Below are 17,542 nucleotides of genomic sequence, written 5' to 3'. Positions count from 1 at the left end.
AAGCGTGTTTTGTTAAAAAGTGGATCACGGTAATGCTTGATGTAGAAGGAAGTGATGTGCCTATTCCACTGCTTGGGCAGCTCATCGTTTCATCTATTGCATCACACGACATGAGAGGCTTTAACTTGGTTAAACATTGATGTACGTATGTGGCTGATGGTGGCGCCATTATTGATTATTATTATTTTTTTTTTCAAGTTAGCTATTGAACATGACCTTCCACGCCTTCCCCTTAAAAACGTAGTTGATGAATACATCTGTAAGTGGCAGTATATGGTTGGATCCCAGCTGATAAATATAAATATGCAAAAAAAATTAGTCTAAATGCTGCAAATATTATCAAAGAATACTATCTTAAACTCTCCATTTAAGAATGTCCCCGGGAGAATTTCAATTGTTCAGTGCATCCATTTTACATGAGGAACAAGGGCGAAATTTTTCATTTTGATGATTGTAGTGACCTCTTTAAGCATCTTTTGATGCAGCTGATTTAAGGACATCCCATTGGTTTAAAAGCTCAGGGTTTTTTTTTTCTTATGTATTCTGTATTCCTGTTTATTTCCAAAAGGCAAAGCAATGCTGACGATAACAAAATCAAAGGACAATGCAAGCCAGCGGCCTCAAAGGATGATACGATTGAACCGTAACCATGGTAACTAAAGGGCACATGTACAATAACTAATGTGACAGGGAGACCGACTTGTGGACGAGCAGGCTGAGGAAATAAATAATTTCCAATAAAGGTCATTTCGGTACAGGTTAACAAATTCATTTTGGCATATTGAAATATTAAGGTGCTGATCCCAGTCCCAGTACAAGTATTACCTTATAAACAAAACAATAGCAAAGAGATTTTACTAGCAACAAATCCCAATCCCGTCCTACCTCTGGCCTGACGGGGTCTTCGATCCCGACGACGCAAATGGCCGTGAGGTTGCTGAGGATGTTGTTTTCGTCATCCCAGTTAGGCTCGGGGTCGCTGGAGAAATCGCGATATGCCACGCAGATGGTCCTCAGGCCGTCGCAGGCCATGGGCTCGATCACCTTCTTCACCATCTCGTCCTTGTCCCGTGGACGGAAAACCCGAGGCTCGCCCACCTCGTTCAGAACGTGGCTGCATCTATAGGATTTAAGAACCAAGTCTACCAAAACCTTTCATATGATATACTATTTGTAAACTAGTGACTTCCTCTCTAATATATATGTACCCCAATTAGTCACCATTCATTCATCCCATCATCATTTGAGTAAATAATCTTACTTTTTGAGGACGATCTCAGATGCTCCCTTGCTGTACATGCGGAAACTCCCGTCGGCCAATTTGATGACAGTGCTCATGGACTTCCGCACCGAGTTGAAAGTATACACTTTGTAGAGTTTCTCCTCTGGGATCTGGTTCCTGATTGGCTGGTAATCTCGCTTCAGGTCCAGCACCAATCCCAGCAGGCCACACTCCGTCTTGTTGCCCACCTGTTTCGGCAGACCGCCTTCCTTATCCGGGGGCTGCAAAAGCAGACGCACGAGAAAGGTTATGAGTGTTTGTGTTGTGAGATAAAATCAAATGAACCTGCTCTTTTTTTTCCCAGGCATCGTGATCAAGCAGTCGACCTTCTGTATTATCACACCGAAGCAATGTCTGAACGTGTCTTGTTGTCACGAAGCTCACATTAATCTTGCAGTTACTAAAAGGAAAAGCTGACACAAAAAAGAAATATCTGTCTTCTTTTACAACAAGTTCCCTTTCAGCCAGCGTCGAAACACAAATCTCATCAATGTTAACATCCCACATACTTTACTGTCGTTTTAAAGCAAGCCACTTTGCACATTCAATCGTCTCAAGATCACATTAGGATAGCGAGCAATGTGCATTCGCACTCATTTATCATAAAGAAGGCCTGCTTCAACACTCTCCAGGTTGTTGTTGTTAGTTTTTTTTTTTGGTGTATCAACGATTCTCAAGGTGCAACTCAAGTAACCGCAAAAACAAAAAATTGTTTAGTAGAAATTGGAAAATACCACAAACAAAATCAAGGCATTGCTTTATATTTTGCAATCAATTATACATTTCTGATTCTTTTCGAGCCACTTACGTTTTTATATTCAGGCAGATCATATCATTGGCTTATTCACCAATTCAGAAGTAGAACAGCAATCAACCGTCTCCTCGACATGGATTATATCAAGCTCTATACCAAGAACGTAAATTGATTCTCTGAATCACCATCCATATCCATCTTTAACATCGCAATCCCTCGGTTGTACACAAAACGGAAAGTCAGGGGCCGTGGGCCAGTGAGCGTGACCGGCACCATCCAGAAGGAACAAGTTTCCAAGAATACTTCAAGATGATGCCCCCCCCTGGACGAGCTGCTTAGTGAATGCCTGAGGCAACAGAAGCCCACTAAAGAGAAGAAGCCAGATGGACTTGTCTGTCAAAGAATGTAGTCCAACTCGTGCAATATTCTACCACTTGTATTGCAAAGTGATTTTGCAATCTGTTCCATGAAGCAGCCAGACTGGATGAAGACAATTATTCCATTTGCTCATTAGCCAAAGACAGACAGCATCTCACTGATGTCAATATCGATCAATTACGAGAGTCTTCATTTGTTTTTTTCACCACATACTCACAGTGATGTTTATTGTGCCACACAGCTAAACACGAATCGTAGCGAGATAAAAGTGATTGGAATTTTAATCATTGAAAACACTTTATGTGATTTCTTTTGTTCCCCTCTCAGCTGGAGCGCCTCGGCTGGTGCCAGCCGCTGAGAGACATCCATGTAAATATGGCCGCAGCGAAATGAATCAACATTTATTATTCCTATGCGGGAAGTCCAAATATTGAATTGCTCTTTGTAGAAGTGGCTCAATCTTTTTTCTATACCGAGGTCCAGTTATCTTGCTGGATTTTATTCCAGTACCTTACCTTTAACTAAGTCTGACGTTTATTTAATTAATTATAGACAAATAAATCATTAAAAAAAAAACATTTAATCACACTAAAGTTTTTATAATGCGCAGATTTCCAGTGTTGTGCCGGTGTTTTGGTGTGTTTATTGATTTGAGATTCATTTGTAGATTTTTCTGATCCTGAGTATAAACACAACAGAATGGAGTTAAAAACAAAGTCTTCCCGGCAAGTGAATACAATTAAGGCGGGTGAGATTTCGCTAAGGTTGAAGAATGACGCGACTTCCTTTCTGTCACCGAGAGACCAACGTTGGCACGGTTTTGCTGCCGTTGGCAAGTTACGGGGCCCGCTCGGGCTGAGGACCAGCTGCCCTCTCCCTGGTCTTCGGGTGTCCCCGCGGGCAAAGACATATGCCAAAAGGAGAGCTGGCAACTTCACTTCCTGTTCATTTCCTTGCCTCCTGTTCCTTGTACTTCTTTTCTTTCGCCTTGGTGATCTATACCCCTCCCTCTCAATGACCTTCTTCAATTCCGCTCTAATCCTTTCTCTTCCACCCCATCCCTCTCGTGTATATGATACACTCGCGCTTCTTCGCGTGAGTTGTACAGGCCAACTGGGCTGAAGCCCGGAGGTGTGCTGGAGGGCACCGAAGCGCTCTCGCGGTCCACGATGAAGACACTTGTCACTCGAGTGCAGTCTTACAAATCCTCCTCCGCTCTAACAGTATCATGTCACCATCTTGTCTGCCTCTCTTTGCTCCAGTTCTTCATTTCCTGCTCTCTCTTCCCACTATGTCCTTCTAATTTGAGACACTACTTTATCAGGGCAAGGTAAATGGGTCCTATAAAAATAAAATATATAAAGTGTAATACAACACTAAAATCTAAAATGCAAACAAAACAAATAAAAAATAAGTCCTTCGTTAAAAACGTAAGTACAACTGATTTGGAATTAAATTGAATTAGAATTAGTATTTAACAACACTCATACAAATATTTAAAATAAAATAAACCTTTTAAAATGCCTACAGTAAAAAAACTAAAAATATTAATTCAACAAAAGAAGAATATGTATTTTAAAAATCACACAAAAATTTGAAATACATTTTATAGGTTAACAGTATTTTTTTCTGTGCATTCTGTGTTATTTTCCATTTTCTTCTGTGCTATTTAAATTATGATGGATACTACATACGTTGGAAAATACAGTCGGGGAAAAAAATCCCAACAGTTATTCAACACAGACTATGTGGCCTTGAAGCAAAAAAAAAAGAGTGGCACAAATGTCGTTAGGATCTCTTAACGGTTAAACAATAAAACCCTGTCACAAAAAACACATCACTGTATTCTTAACGTGCTCTGTGTCCAAACATTTCCCTTTAGTGCAGTCAAAAATAACCTCTCGAGAGATACTTGTAAAATATAAGTGGAATCAGATTGTGCGTAAAAAGAGCAAAAAGACAACTATATAAATATCACTTTCACTGTGAAGAGGCGGTTTGGTCCCTGTGGGCCAATCATGAGAAATGTCTCTTGCCATTCTACTGAAGAATATCTGGACTGGCCCGATTTCATGAAAGAGGTCTGTTTACTTTTCCTTTAGGCTCGACTGATTATCGCCAAACAAACTGTGGATAAGTAATACTGGCGTCGGCTTCCATATCATAATCGCGCATATTAAAAATTCTATCACCAGTGGCACCGGTCAGCCCAGAAAAACGATCAGTGGAAGCGTTGAATAATAAAAAAAAAAAAAAAACGGGAGATGCTGTTAAGCTCTCATAAAAGTCTCAATATAACGATGACGTGCCGTCAACTCTGATGGAAAGGAGGGCTGCAAATTCTTAAAAGAAGGGATGAGCAAACTATGTTAATTACGATGCGAGGGTGGCTTTCATTTACGAGACACTCCAGATGACAAATGGAGCCTAAATGAACCTCCGTGCTGAACCAAAATGAGCAATGCTTCATAATAGAAAACACATTGTGGCTTCTTTTTCTGTTGTTCTGTTATGCCATTTATCACCATCAGTAGTAATCTTTCTCAGAGCACATGCTGGTGGGGAGGAAAAAAAAAAGTTGTATTTTCTATTGAATACAGAGCAGGAAATCATCTTATCTTCACTTTTGAGATGTGGCTGAGCTGAAGCATTCCCAACTGACTTTGGGTAACAGGCAGGGACTAGTCTGACCTCAATAGCCAATCACAGGGCACTGAATAAGACTAAACTATAAGACCCAAATATTTATGTATAATAAATCTGATGTGTTTTGATTGTAATAAAAATAAATTATTGCTTGAGTTTGTTAAAAAAAGAAATACATGGGAACATAACCTTGGAAAATAATATTGAGAGAGGCAAAAAGATTGCAATTATCTTATTATTAAAAATCTTTGAGCCATTGTGTCAATGTTTGTGTAGCTGTGTTTTGGCCACAACCTTTCCACACATTTCATTGTTGTACAGTGTGTGTGTAAATAATGTATTGAGTGTGTGCTAACCCCTTGCTACGGAAGATGCATCTCTATTCATTCATTCATCTCCGGAACCTGAGGCATCATAGTGGCTGGATTATGACGACATAGCAGCGGTAAGGATATGAAAATTCTATGCTGCATTCTTTTCCTTTGTGCTGCCACCGCTGTGTGCAATAGCCATCAAAGACTTCCAGAGCCATCTTGGCATCTCAGCGGATTGGCCTCTTATATAAGAACACAGCGGCTAACATACTGCAGGGCTGGCGGCGCGCTGAGGGAGCGGTGGGGGCGTCAAGAGCTAAATATTGCTCTGAAATGTCTCCTTATTCAGCTCCCAGGATGAACTTCCTTCCTTAATTGCATGCTTTGCTTTTTGTCTTCGTTCAAAAGCTAATACAGAAAGACTGCATCCATATTTATGCACGTATGCGTGTTAATGCATGCTTGCATGGATGGATGATCACGCCTGTGCTCGTGAATGGTTAAATAGGTGCAGAATTTTTTTTCTTTTTTTTCTTTTATCGGATGTGCTCAAAGCGTTTTACAGCGTCTTTTTGTTCACACACACGCATGTAAGCTGAGGAAAAGAAATGTTTTGCAGATTTTTTTTACTATTTCTGATTATGGCAATGACACGCATTTAGTTTTGTAGACTGTTTTGAAACGCATGGGAAGCATTTTGAAGGGACAGCATGGTGTGCAGGATAAGTGGATGAACCGAAGATGTTTTTTTTTTTTTTTTTTTTTTTTTAATGCAAACTGGTATTCGATTTTGCATCCGACTCCATCTCTCAGGTTCTCCCCAGCACCAATCTGCTGTCTGCTGCACTCGGACAGATTGGATCCAACTTCAGTCTGCTACATTTTGAATATCAGATTAGAGTAAAATGACACAAGGGCTCTCAAGGTGACAAGTTTGAGCGATGCCTCCTGCATGTAAAAAGGCAGCCAAGGACACTGACTGCTTGACTGCCTTCATATATCCAAGGTGTCGGTGGAAGCGCGGCATGAAACTTTTTCTCTTCCATCAGATGATGAAGAGGAAAGACGGATAGTGTGCATTGCAAAAATAATCATTTGGTCAAGTCTTCTTAGAAAAAAATGTCCACATCAAACATCAGAAGTCTGTTGTAAAAACAACTAAATGACATTACCAATCAATTATGCATATAATTTCATTCTATAGCATTAACATACTATAGTAGAGAGACTAAAATGCTTAACTTACGAGAATTTTGGTGGTGTAGGCGCTGTTGATGGAGATGGAATTGACAAGCAGGTCCAGCGATTTGGGAGGCAGGACCCCCGGCTCGGGGATCTCCTTGTAGTGCACGTCGCCGATGTAACACTGCACCGCCGTCATACGGTTAGTGGTGAGCGTGCCCGTCTTGTCGGAGCAGATGGCGGTGGCGTTGCCCATCGTCTCGCACGCGTCCAGATGACGCACGAGGTTGTTGTCCTTCATCATTTTCTGTTAAACGAAACAAAAACTGTCATACAAAGGCAAATTACTGAAAAGGTGCGGTAGTGCCGGTCATCACCTTAACGGAGTAGGCCAGAGAGATGGTGACGGCCAGTGGCAAACCTTCGGGCACGGCGACCACCAGCACGGTCACGCCGATGATGAAGAACTTGACGAAGTACTGGATGTAGATGGGCGTGCATTCGGGCAGCCAAGGACGCTTCTGGATGACAAAGGCGTCGATGGCGAAGTACAACACCAGGATGATGACTGTGATGGCCGACATGAGCAAACCTGGGAAAATATACCACAACCCACTGTCGTTAAAACGCTGTCTTGAAACCCGAATTTAAAAATCCTACTTTGAATGCCCAAACATACAGAAGAGATAATTTGATGATCTAAATAAATAGAAAGAAATATTATCCGCACACAGCAATTTCAATGGAAAACAGGTTGTACTAAAACGTAATACCTACAGCAGTATCTGGATATATAGACATTAATCAAGGCGCCTCCAGGCAGCAAGTAAATATAAAGCGTAATCATTCAAACCTAATCTTGCTTAGTCGCCAATTCGGAAGGTCAACTACTAGAAGCGCTTTAATCAGTCTTTGTATTTGGATTAAACTCAGTCGACAAATGTGAGCGATTCCCTTTGGTGGGAATCAATATTTTTTTCCCCCTATCGAGCAAGCAAGCAGCTTGTTTGAGGAAAGAAAAAAGATTGACACTGCACGGTGCACACCTGCACACTCGGGTGTATTATAATCCATATCCATGATATATAGTATGTTATAGTTGCAATTTGTGCTATCGTGCCCAGTTCTTGGGAATTATTTGTGGCTACAACAGCTTGTCTTTTTCGTGGGAAGACTTTGTGTACCACATTACATCCATCTACTCGATGCAATTTCTGTTTGTCCGGCAAGATATGACCAACATTAATGGTGTTTACCAGAATTAATTGCAGCTATGCGACGCTTTATGTCCTGCTAGAAAGTATTTTTTTCTGCCCGGCGTTGAACCCTAAGTCACCTCGCAAAGCTTTTAATGGTGCTTAGCTGGGGTGTCAGACAGAGTGCACGGCGACGCGATAGTAACATAAAGCATAAAGGCAATCACAAGCTCCTGCAGTGAACAAAGTCCACAAAATCTGCGTCGAGAGCACCTGATGATCCAAGTATATGCTAATCCATCCGCAGCATTGCATTGTTCTGACACCACGTCCTCATTCCGTCACTCACGCCGACGGCTGATGTAACGGTGTCGCTATGACAACAAGGATTTTCTTTGAGGAATTTTCGCATGAGGTTGTTTACGAAAATAGTGCCTCCAAAATACTTTTAGTGCTTCGCTAAAATAAATGCATATGTGTTACATGCCATTGCAGCAGAGAGAACACCCACGATGTGGGCATGTTGATTGTGCTAAAAGTGCCTGCCAATTCACGCACGCACACACATACACACTCCTTCACACCCAAACTTGTATCATGCAGGTCCACATGCACAGGAGTATTTTTGAAAACTCAATGAGAAAACCTGTTAGCAGGTTGTCAAGTGTGTGCCAAATAAAAAAGTGGTGCTATGACCCCTAAACATGGCATGAGGCCATTTTAATAAATATAAAGAATTCGAGTCACTAAAATGACAAGAAAATATTTTTAAAACTTTAAATAAATTAATTAAATGAATAAAAATATGGTTTCACTGAATTAATTTGGGGAAAAAAAATGGAACCAAAATCTAATTCTGTGTATGATGCTATAATTTAACAATAAATGTATTTTAAAAAAGGCACACACACAAAAAAAAAATCCTAATTTCCAACTTGATTCTTTCATTGTGATTCTGAATTGTTAGACTTTACCTGCTTTGCCTATCTGTACAGCCAGCTTGGTGAGCTTCCCTTGCAGCACCGACTTCTCCTTCTTAGGAATGGACACCTTTTTACGCTCCTTCTCCTCCTCGCCACCCTCTGCGCTTTTAAGAGGCTGCATCTCCATAGCCGCCGCGCCATCCTGCTTCTTGACTGCAAAGAGCACAAAGCCACAGCGAGAAGCAGCGTCAGGAGTGGTGGGTATAGGGCACGGAATAAAAGTTCAGAAGAAAGTCAGGGTTTACCAAGGAGAAATCAAAACAGGGGGTAATTAGTGTGCAGCTTCCTTTGGAAAGAACATGATCAATGCCACCACGTAGACCAACACACAAAAATATAGTTGAATACGGTCCAGGATTGGATTTGTAATTCCATACAAATGCAAAAAGACCACTGACTAGGTTTTTAATAGCAGTTTCTTCCAATACGAAACAGATTTGAAAAAAATATATATATTTACATAAATAAAACTATAATGATCTTATAGTGTCAACTACAATAGAGAACCTACAACCGCAGCATGAGAGCTGAAAGTATTAATTGCATCATGAGAGCCTAGAGACGCAAACAAAAAGGAGCATCAACTACATCAAGACAGCAGAGATTCAACTATGCTCCATGCATAAAACATCAAAAAGTCTCAATTGTCAAATGACAGCCTAAAGTGTAAATTACTAAATGAGAGATTAAAGTGTCCACTATTACATGGGAGTCTCAAGTATCATTGATGAAAGTCAACCATATAAAGAGAGAGAGCCTAGATTTAGCCTTGTTAAAAAATAACAAATTCATAAAGTGTCAATATTGGACCATTCTTTCTGAGAACTACCCAACTCAGTGCTTCAATAATAAAATGCTCATCTCCCACCCACAAGGATACAAAGAATAAAAAATACAAGAGCAACGGATGACCTTAGCACCTGAGGCTAGGAATGACACATTTTGTGAAGAAACTTTATCTCACAGAGCTGTCCACACCAGGATAAGATCAGAGACCACAGTTGCAGGCCACCAGTACTGAGTCCCCAATACCGAAATCCATGAGGCAGGACCATGTCATCTTTGTGTACTCATTTAAAGGGTATATATGTTTTCTGAGCCTCTTTAAGCATGTAATGCTAAAATCATTTGCAATTAATGAACAACAAAAGAACAGTGGGGAAAAAAGGCATAATGTGCAACTGGAGCACATTATCAGGATTCTAAACGTTTTCAATTACCTGGATGACCTGATCACATTACCCAGGCTGCTGTCGTTACCACAACATGTCAACAACAAGAAGCACAACAAGAACAACAACAAGACAACACAGCAGTGGCAGACGCAGCGGTGGGAAAGGAAGTGGAGGGGAGGGGAGGGGAGGGGAGGGAGGGAGTTTGTATGCTAACCTAATACGACTCCAGGTTAAACAAAGGACAAACATGGGCTCTGATACGTCCCAACTCTTTTAATTGTCTAGGTGAGGTAATTCCACGGATTCCTTTTCTGCATTAGAAGTCCGCATTCCTCGTGGAGACGAATGTAACCTGCATTTGACCCACAGCTTATACTGCACACCGGAGAGTGGGAGGAGAGGAGTAGGAGTAGGAGTGGGGGAAGTACAAAGGGAGAGATGTGGTCTGGTTACCTTTAATCTGGTTGCTCTCCATATTGCCATCTTGCATTTTACCTACGATGGACACATACAAGACAGTAACAACAAAGATAACCAAGGCAGACATGTCAACAGAATCATCACATGGACAAAATAAAAAACAGTGAGGGGAAACCCCACCCAGCAAAAAAATTAAAACAGTTAAAACAAATACAGGGAAACAAGAAAATGACTTTTAATACATCTTTGCAACATAGAAAGTGATATGTGAGTGGGCTGGATTGCACAATTTAAAAAAAACAATCTCGCAAAAAAAAAAAAAAAGGAAGTTCAGGCTGTGTTTGCAGCACCAAAGGTTTTTCACTCATTGGATCAACTCGCCGTTTGTTCTCGAGTGTCCAACACAACTAAATTGGCTGGGTTGAAATGCAGGGAAGGTCATCCAATAGCACTGTTTGACTAGCAAAAAAGTGTCTGACTGCTGCAGTTCTGTTTAATTTTCCCTCAAACAACTAAATCGTTCTAACCAAAAAAAAAAAAAAAAAGAGTTTTGTTCGTACAATTGGATTAGTGGAAAGCCATCCCACATCAGTGTGTGTGACCACCATCAGTTGAAAGGTTCTGGATGGTTCTTACTAACACTTGTTCATCTGACAAACTAAACAGGCTAAAACATATTGTGTAGCATTTGACATTGAACACAAGATTGTTTCGACAGCGCACGATGGAGACCAAAGTGTTTATGCATGCAGCATCACAGACCCAAAGTCAAGCAGAATGAATATGCGAAGAAGGGAGGGAGGGAGGTAGGGTAGAGAGAGCCTGAAAGAAAAAAAAGAAGACTCCCACACAGTGACGTTACATAAGAAAGGGTAGAAAAAATCAAAACTTAAGTTTGGGGACAGAGAATTTAATTTGTCAGTGGATTGTTGCTTGCTCAACGAAAGAAGTTTAATTTAAAAAATGTCTTGCTTTTGTTTGCCGGTTGTCTGTAACATGAGCACTTGAGCACTGCATTGCAGATGTCATTTATCTACCCTGTGCTCGAATTACAGTGATGAGCACTAATTGTCAAAAAATGAAGACAGGTTTTTTTTAAATATCACCAGACAGGTATGCTGGAGCAGTCCACACGGCTGCAAAGTCTTTGATTTGCACAACAGACGCCAGAGTTGCAGCGAGGATGACAAACGGCTGCATCCCGGGACGCTGCAAGGTCGCCGTCACAGTACAAATAACCGCCCAGCTGTGTCGAGCACAGGCTCCGCGTTTGCGCCCGTCTCCTTGGAGACGCCGCGGCGCCACCGTGAAAGGAGTTCATCTTTTATTTCATCCTGTACCAGCAAAAACCTCAAAGAGAGGGATTTGCACTAAAGTAAATAAAGACGACAGCTCTTGTATGGTTTTTGTCAGGCAGATCCTCATTTGATGCTGAGATTAACATTTTATTTCTTTTTATATGAAGGTATATGCTAAGATAAGATAAGATAATTTCAGTGTAATTGCACTCTCTTCAATTATAATAAATATTTAATTGTAACTTTTAAAAAAGCAAGCATAATTTAATGAAAATTCGAGCAGCCAGATCCTCATTCGATGCTGAGACTAAAAGTTTATTTCTTTTCATATGAAGGTATATGCTAAGATAAGATAATAATATAATTTTAGTATAATTGCACTCTCTTCAATAATAATAAATATTCAATAGGAACTTTTAAAAAAGGAAGCATAATTTAATGAAAATTCGAGCAGGCTTTTAATGGCACCGTTTTTATATCTGATGGCTTTCCTCATCCATTTCATTTTTATTCAGGATTGGAGGCAGCACTGGTTGGAAATTGGAAAATGGCATTTTAAAGGCTTGCCGAGGAACCCTGACTGAGATTTGAACATCATCATTTCATCCCAGTGACCAAACTCATCAGTGTTACTCTCTAAGCAACCCAACCACCACCAAAATCCTTTTAGGAGACGAATGACAATGAACAAAATCAGAATCATCAATGTTGACACTGAGTGACAGTACAAGGCCAGACTGTGGGGGGGAAAAAATGGTAGCAATTAAAAAAGCCATGCAGCGAGTACGAGGCGGTGGATGGAGGCAAAGATAACGACAGAAAGAGAATCAGAGGTTTTGTCAACCTACCATTAATAAGGTTGGCACTGCCTGGGGCATTAAAGCCCGCCGCCCCATCCGTGGCAATAGTGGCAATGGGGTGGATGGGGGGATGCGAGCAGTCTAGCCAGTAACAATGGAAGCCCAACACAAATGGACACACGCATCAGAACAAACAGTGAACAGAAACAACATGGTTATAAGACAGTCAACATTTTCAACATCTTTATTTAGTGTGTCATGCTAATGTAACATGTGGTGTGTTTATCATTTGTAATATTGAAAGTGTAACATTGGACAGATGCAAAATATGTCTAAACATATTTATGGAAAGGAATCAGCATACGTAGATCAAATTACTGTGAAAGGAAAAATACTGCGTAATAGATCTCGCAGGCATTTTATTTGTTGGGCAGCTGCCATGTAAACTTCGGAAAGTAAAAGAAAATGAGCTTATAGTGACGCCTCAAGGAGATTTTTTCCACGCGAATGACTTTACTGCTCACAAAAACAAGTTTATTTTTGTCATTAGTTGTGGTCACTTCCTATTTCCTTTATGATCCAATTAGGAAGTAATTGCAATGCAGCACTCAGCGATCTTTCCAGGAGGGTTTCAAAAGTCTTTACTAATTGTATTAAAAGTTTGAAGGTAAAATATATTGTATATGAGAAAATAGAGGATAAAAGTGCTGTGCTTTTAACTTAAATCTAAAAAAATAAATATATACAATAGGTGCTTTTCAAAAAATTTCAATAGAAAGGCATGAATGCAATGTTTATTGACAACCGACTCCTTTGTAATTTTATCATACTGATTATAGAAATGTTGAGCTCGGTCCAAGACTTAAAGAATTATTGAATGGAATGGATGACTAACCCAAAACCCAAATGGAGAAATGTTTAAGTAACTAACTGACTTACTGACTAATCACTGTCTCAGCAACTAAATAAATAACTGTCTGCTTAACCCACACACTAACTTGCACTGACTAACGAAGCAACTATCTGACTAAATGACCGAATGACTTCCCGAGTAACTTACGTAAGTGACTCATTCACTTGATTGAGCAACTGACCAACAAAGTTATTCAGTGAGTGACAGGCTATCCAAGTAACTAACTGGCTGACCGACTAGCCAATCAAGAAAGTAATTAAGGGACGAACTGATTAATTGACCAACTGACCAACTAACTGATAAACCGATTGTATATGACTGTCACCTGATTGGCTGGCTTACTAACAAACTGAAAAACGCAGTCACTGATTGACTAACCAATTGAGTCGCTAACTGACTAACTGATGGACTAACTCTGGATGCTTCATAGTTTAAATGAATTTGAACTAATTATAAAGACTCCGCATAATTTTTTTTTTCTTATTGAGGACAAATATTGAAGTAACTTGCAGCTGATTATTAGCGTAAAGGTCAAAGGAATGGAAAGTGGCAGCCACAGTGTTGAAACAAAGAGGATACTCTACCTGTGTTCTGGTGTCCGTCTTCCACTGCGTCTCCTTCAAGGTAAATGTGCAACAATGAGACAAAGTAAAGGACAAGACATTTCCTGAGGTGAGGTGAGCTGAGGTGAGGTGAGGTGAGGTGCACCTCACCAGCAAAGCATACGATTTTGTGGACACAAATGTTTTTTTGTGTGGGAGAATATGATCCCATAGAAAACAAATGAGTCATGTTTATTAATTCTAGTCAAATAACTCAAAATAGTATGAATAGCTTGCCTTTCTTTTCTTTCTTCTCCTCTTCCTCCACGCCAGCGCCGAGCAGGGTGAAGATAATTCCAGTCTGAGAGTTGACACCCACCGCGGTCACCACCATGCGCCCCGAGCCTTCCATCACATGGGTCCCTGGAAGAAAGATATTTTTGTTTTTGCCCTGTTTGCAAAAGTATGTTTTAAAATTGCTGTTGTTATTATAATTTGTATCCTGCAGTCGGGAAAAATATTTAGCAACATATAAATGTAAGTCAAAATGGATGCCTCACTATAAGAAGTATGTTGGTCATTAAACAGCCAATCAGCAAAGAAAGGTAAAAAACGTAATAAAATGGCCAGTTATTTATAATAGTAATATGATAAAGCATATTCAATTCCTATTGTCAGATTACACTGGTTTTACTTTAGAGTTTTTTTCTATAGAGCTACAGTTGAAATATAGGTGACAATTATGATAATTGGTCAAAAACAGTAAGAGCACGCACACAACACGACCCTGATTAACCTTTGGAAGAATTTGGGTGAATTTGAGGCTAATTAATGAAGGCGGCAAAATGGCACACAGCTAATTATCCACGGAGGAGTGGGGGATTAAGCCACCTTTTCTTAATTTAATCTGAGATATTGCAAAACTCCTAAAGCTACAGAATGTGATTTATCTGATGCAGCAAACCTTTAAAATGCTCGGGAGATAAGTTAACATCACGTAAAGGGGAAGAGTGTCAGCCTTGAAATTATAATGAACAACTATTTTTCCTTTGTTTGATTTCATGCCAAGATAGCACATTAAACGTGTTTGGAGGGAATGCAAGATATAAAAAGAAAGATTTAGTGCAACTGAACACCGACCAATTAATGTACTTTGGATTAACCTCAAATAACACGGAAACATTCTAGTTGGCTTTTCTCTTTTTTTTTTTGAGGAAACGCTGACATTTGAACATTGGTATGTGAAAAATGGATTATATTTGCCAGCTCTTTGACATACCAGACAACAACATGGGGTCTTTATCTGCGGCCTTCTTCACGTGATCAGACTCTCCGGTCAGCGACGACTCGTCAATCTTCAGGTCGTTGCCTTGGATCAACACTCCGTCGGCAGGGAGCAAATCACCTAAGAACAAAACCACACGAGCTCGGCATAACACTCACACTCATCGTATCACTTTCATTGCTCAAATCAATAAAAGGTCTTTTTTTTTTACCAGCAATAATAGTAAATTTTTGGAGGGAGGAATTTGGAGGAAGCACTCAAGGGCAAAAAAAAAAAAAAAAATCATGCAGTCAGATACATACCATATTTAATTTGTGCGATGTCGCCCACCAGTATGTCCGATACGGGCAGCTGGATGACTTGGCTTCCGCGGACCACCTGGAACTTCTGCTCCTGCTCGATGCGGCTTTGCAGCCCACGAAACTGCTTCTCCTTGGACCAGTCGTTGAAGGCGGTCACCAGCACCACGCAAACCACCGACAGGAGAATGGCGGCGCCCTCGATCCAGCCCGCCTCCGCCTCGCCCTCGTCCTCCACGCCGCCCGACACCGAGCCGCAAGCTGTCCAATTGAGACGGTTTTATATGTGATTTAATGTGTTGGATGGACATGTTGCTTCGGGTCATCATCCACTTATACAAATAAACAACACACCGGCATCTGTGTGGTGGACATTGTATTGGTAAAAAGTTTAAATATAATATATTTCTATTAATTTGGAATTTTTTGCTTTAACTTAGTGTGCACAAATGCATTAGCCCATCAATGAATGAGCAACGTGTGATAACAGCGCCACAACAGCTTGAAGCAACATGGTCGCTGTCCATGGTGCTGAAGCCCCGACCATGAAAACGGCACTTTTATTCATTGTTTACTTTTCACTACACAGTGATTTATTGTCACCGATTACTGTCCCGAACTAATGGATTGGAACCTGCATTATTTAATGTCATAAGCTAAGTAAAATAATAGAATAGAAATAAATTAAAATGAACAAAAAAATGATTAAAATCTATACTCAAAAACAAAACACAAAAATAAAATTCCAACTTAAAACATAAACCAAAGAGAACATCACATTGCAGAAAAAAAATGAAATATTATAATAAAAGGAACATATCAAGTAAAAATTGTCAATAGCAAAGCCCGTTTTTAAATCTACAGCTGCACTGACATCACATAATCAAAAAATAATGATGCATGAAATCAATCGCTTTTACAAAGCAAATCACCATCATGCCGTGTATGCATCTTGCTTCCAATATTCAATCTCCACACGACATGCATCGACAAGTTAAAGGAGACTATTTTTTTACGACTAAGCTTTGAGCATAATGATCAGCACCAGTCAGTTCCTTTTGCCGAGTGTGCATTTCTAACTTTGCTCCCTTAACAGGCAGTCACCAAAAAGAGAAGTAAAAAAAAGTTGGCACCTCATAACATTCACGCAATCATGCAACTTTGACGCCACAAAGTGTTTAATAACCAATGAATTTATATGGATTATCCAAGCATGCTAAACACAAAATATAAATTGGACCATTTTTGTTCCCTCTGGTCATTCTCTAACATTTTTACAAACTTCAAAATGATGACTGGTCACTTTTGGTGAGGTAGGGCGTGTGCCATTACTCTCATAACACTGCGAGCTGTGGTGTCTGATGGCGCTGACTCAGCGCCTCGTTATGGCTCTTCATTTTCTGTTTCACGGCTCGGGGGGCTAATGTATGGACAGTGGGTGCCCAAGGTTATTTCTCGGCGCGACACTTCATTAACCTCCCGCTAACACGCCTGTGCACAAGCAAGTATGCGCGGTGAATCCGATGAAATGCCGCCCCACCTCCTTCTAATGTGAAACCTGACCATGGCTGTGACTCTCCTTTCCCACATTGGAAGACATCACAGAAGAGGTGACTTGCAAATAAATAAAATAAAATAAAATAAGTGAACTCACACTCTCCGCTGGTCTCCCCAGGTGGGTGGTAGAAGGAGAGGCCAAGTGAGATGAGAGCGGCAACCTCCAGGATGATGAGGGTGACGTCCTGCAGGGCCTCCCATACCAGCTGCAGGAAAGTTTTTGGCTTCTTTGGAGGTATCAGGTTTTTTCCAAACTCTTCTTTCCTCTTGTCCAAGTCACCTTGCGCACCCGTGAGTCCTGTGATAGAAATTAAATGTAACAGCCATGGTCAGTAAGATGACAGAGTGATTGTATGTGAAACTAATATTACCATCTGCATGGCCTGAATACCTTAACAAGAAAACAAAAAACTGAAAAATTGGAAAAATGCACCTATTCATCCAAATGATTAAGTTCGTGTTACAATAAAAAAAATACCAATATGTATTTTAAAAATGTGTTTTGTTTTCCTAAAATA

General features: G+C 40.3%; 1 protein-coding gene across 1 annotated transcript in view; it reads right to left on the bottom strand.

Moving 5' to 3' along the window:
- Positions 1-17,542, bottom strand: part of atp2b2 (ATPase plasma membrane Ca2+ transporting 2) — a 50,050-nt gene that overhangs the window by 14,601 nt on the left and 17,907 nt on the right. Inside the window, exons 3-14 of the mRNA XM_088389229.1 lie at positions 17,122-17,322; positions 15,471-15,728; positions 15,163-15,288; positions 14,181-14,306; positions 13,926-13,958; positions 12,477-12,569; positions 10,364-10,405; positions 8,727-8,888; positions 6,934-7,148; positions 6,621-6,863; positions 1,262-1,503; positions 886-1,120 (exon numbers count right to left, since the gene is read on the bottom strand). Coding sequence (XP_088245355.1) covers positions 886-1,120; positions 1,262-1,503; positions 6,621-6,863; positions 6,934-7,148; positions 8,727-8,888; positions 10,364-10,405; positions 12,477-12,569; positions 13,926-13,958; positions 14,181-14,306; positions 15,163-15,288; positions 15,471-15,728; positions 17,122-17,322 — 1,976 coding nt within the window. The remainder of the gene's footprint in view (positions 1-885; positions 1,121-1,261; positions 1,504-6,620; positions 6,864-6,933; positions 7,149-8,726; positions 8,889-10,363; positions 10,406-12,476; positions 12,570-13,925; positions 13,959-14,180; positions 14,307-15,162; positions 15,289-15,470; positions 15,729-17,121; positions 17,323-17,542) is intronic.

Source organism: Syngnathus floridae, chromosome 11 (genome assembly GCF_059516105.1).
Source record: "Syngnathus floridae isolate MCC-2025c chromosome 11, RoL_Sflo_1.0, whole genome shotgun sequence".
In the NCBI taxonomy this organism is placed as follows: Eukaryota; Metazoa; Chordata; class Actinopteri; order Syngnathiformes; family Syngnathidae; genus Syngnathus; species Syngnathus floridae.
This window is presented reverse-complemented; position numbering and strand designations above follow the sequence as displayed.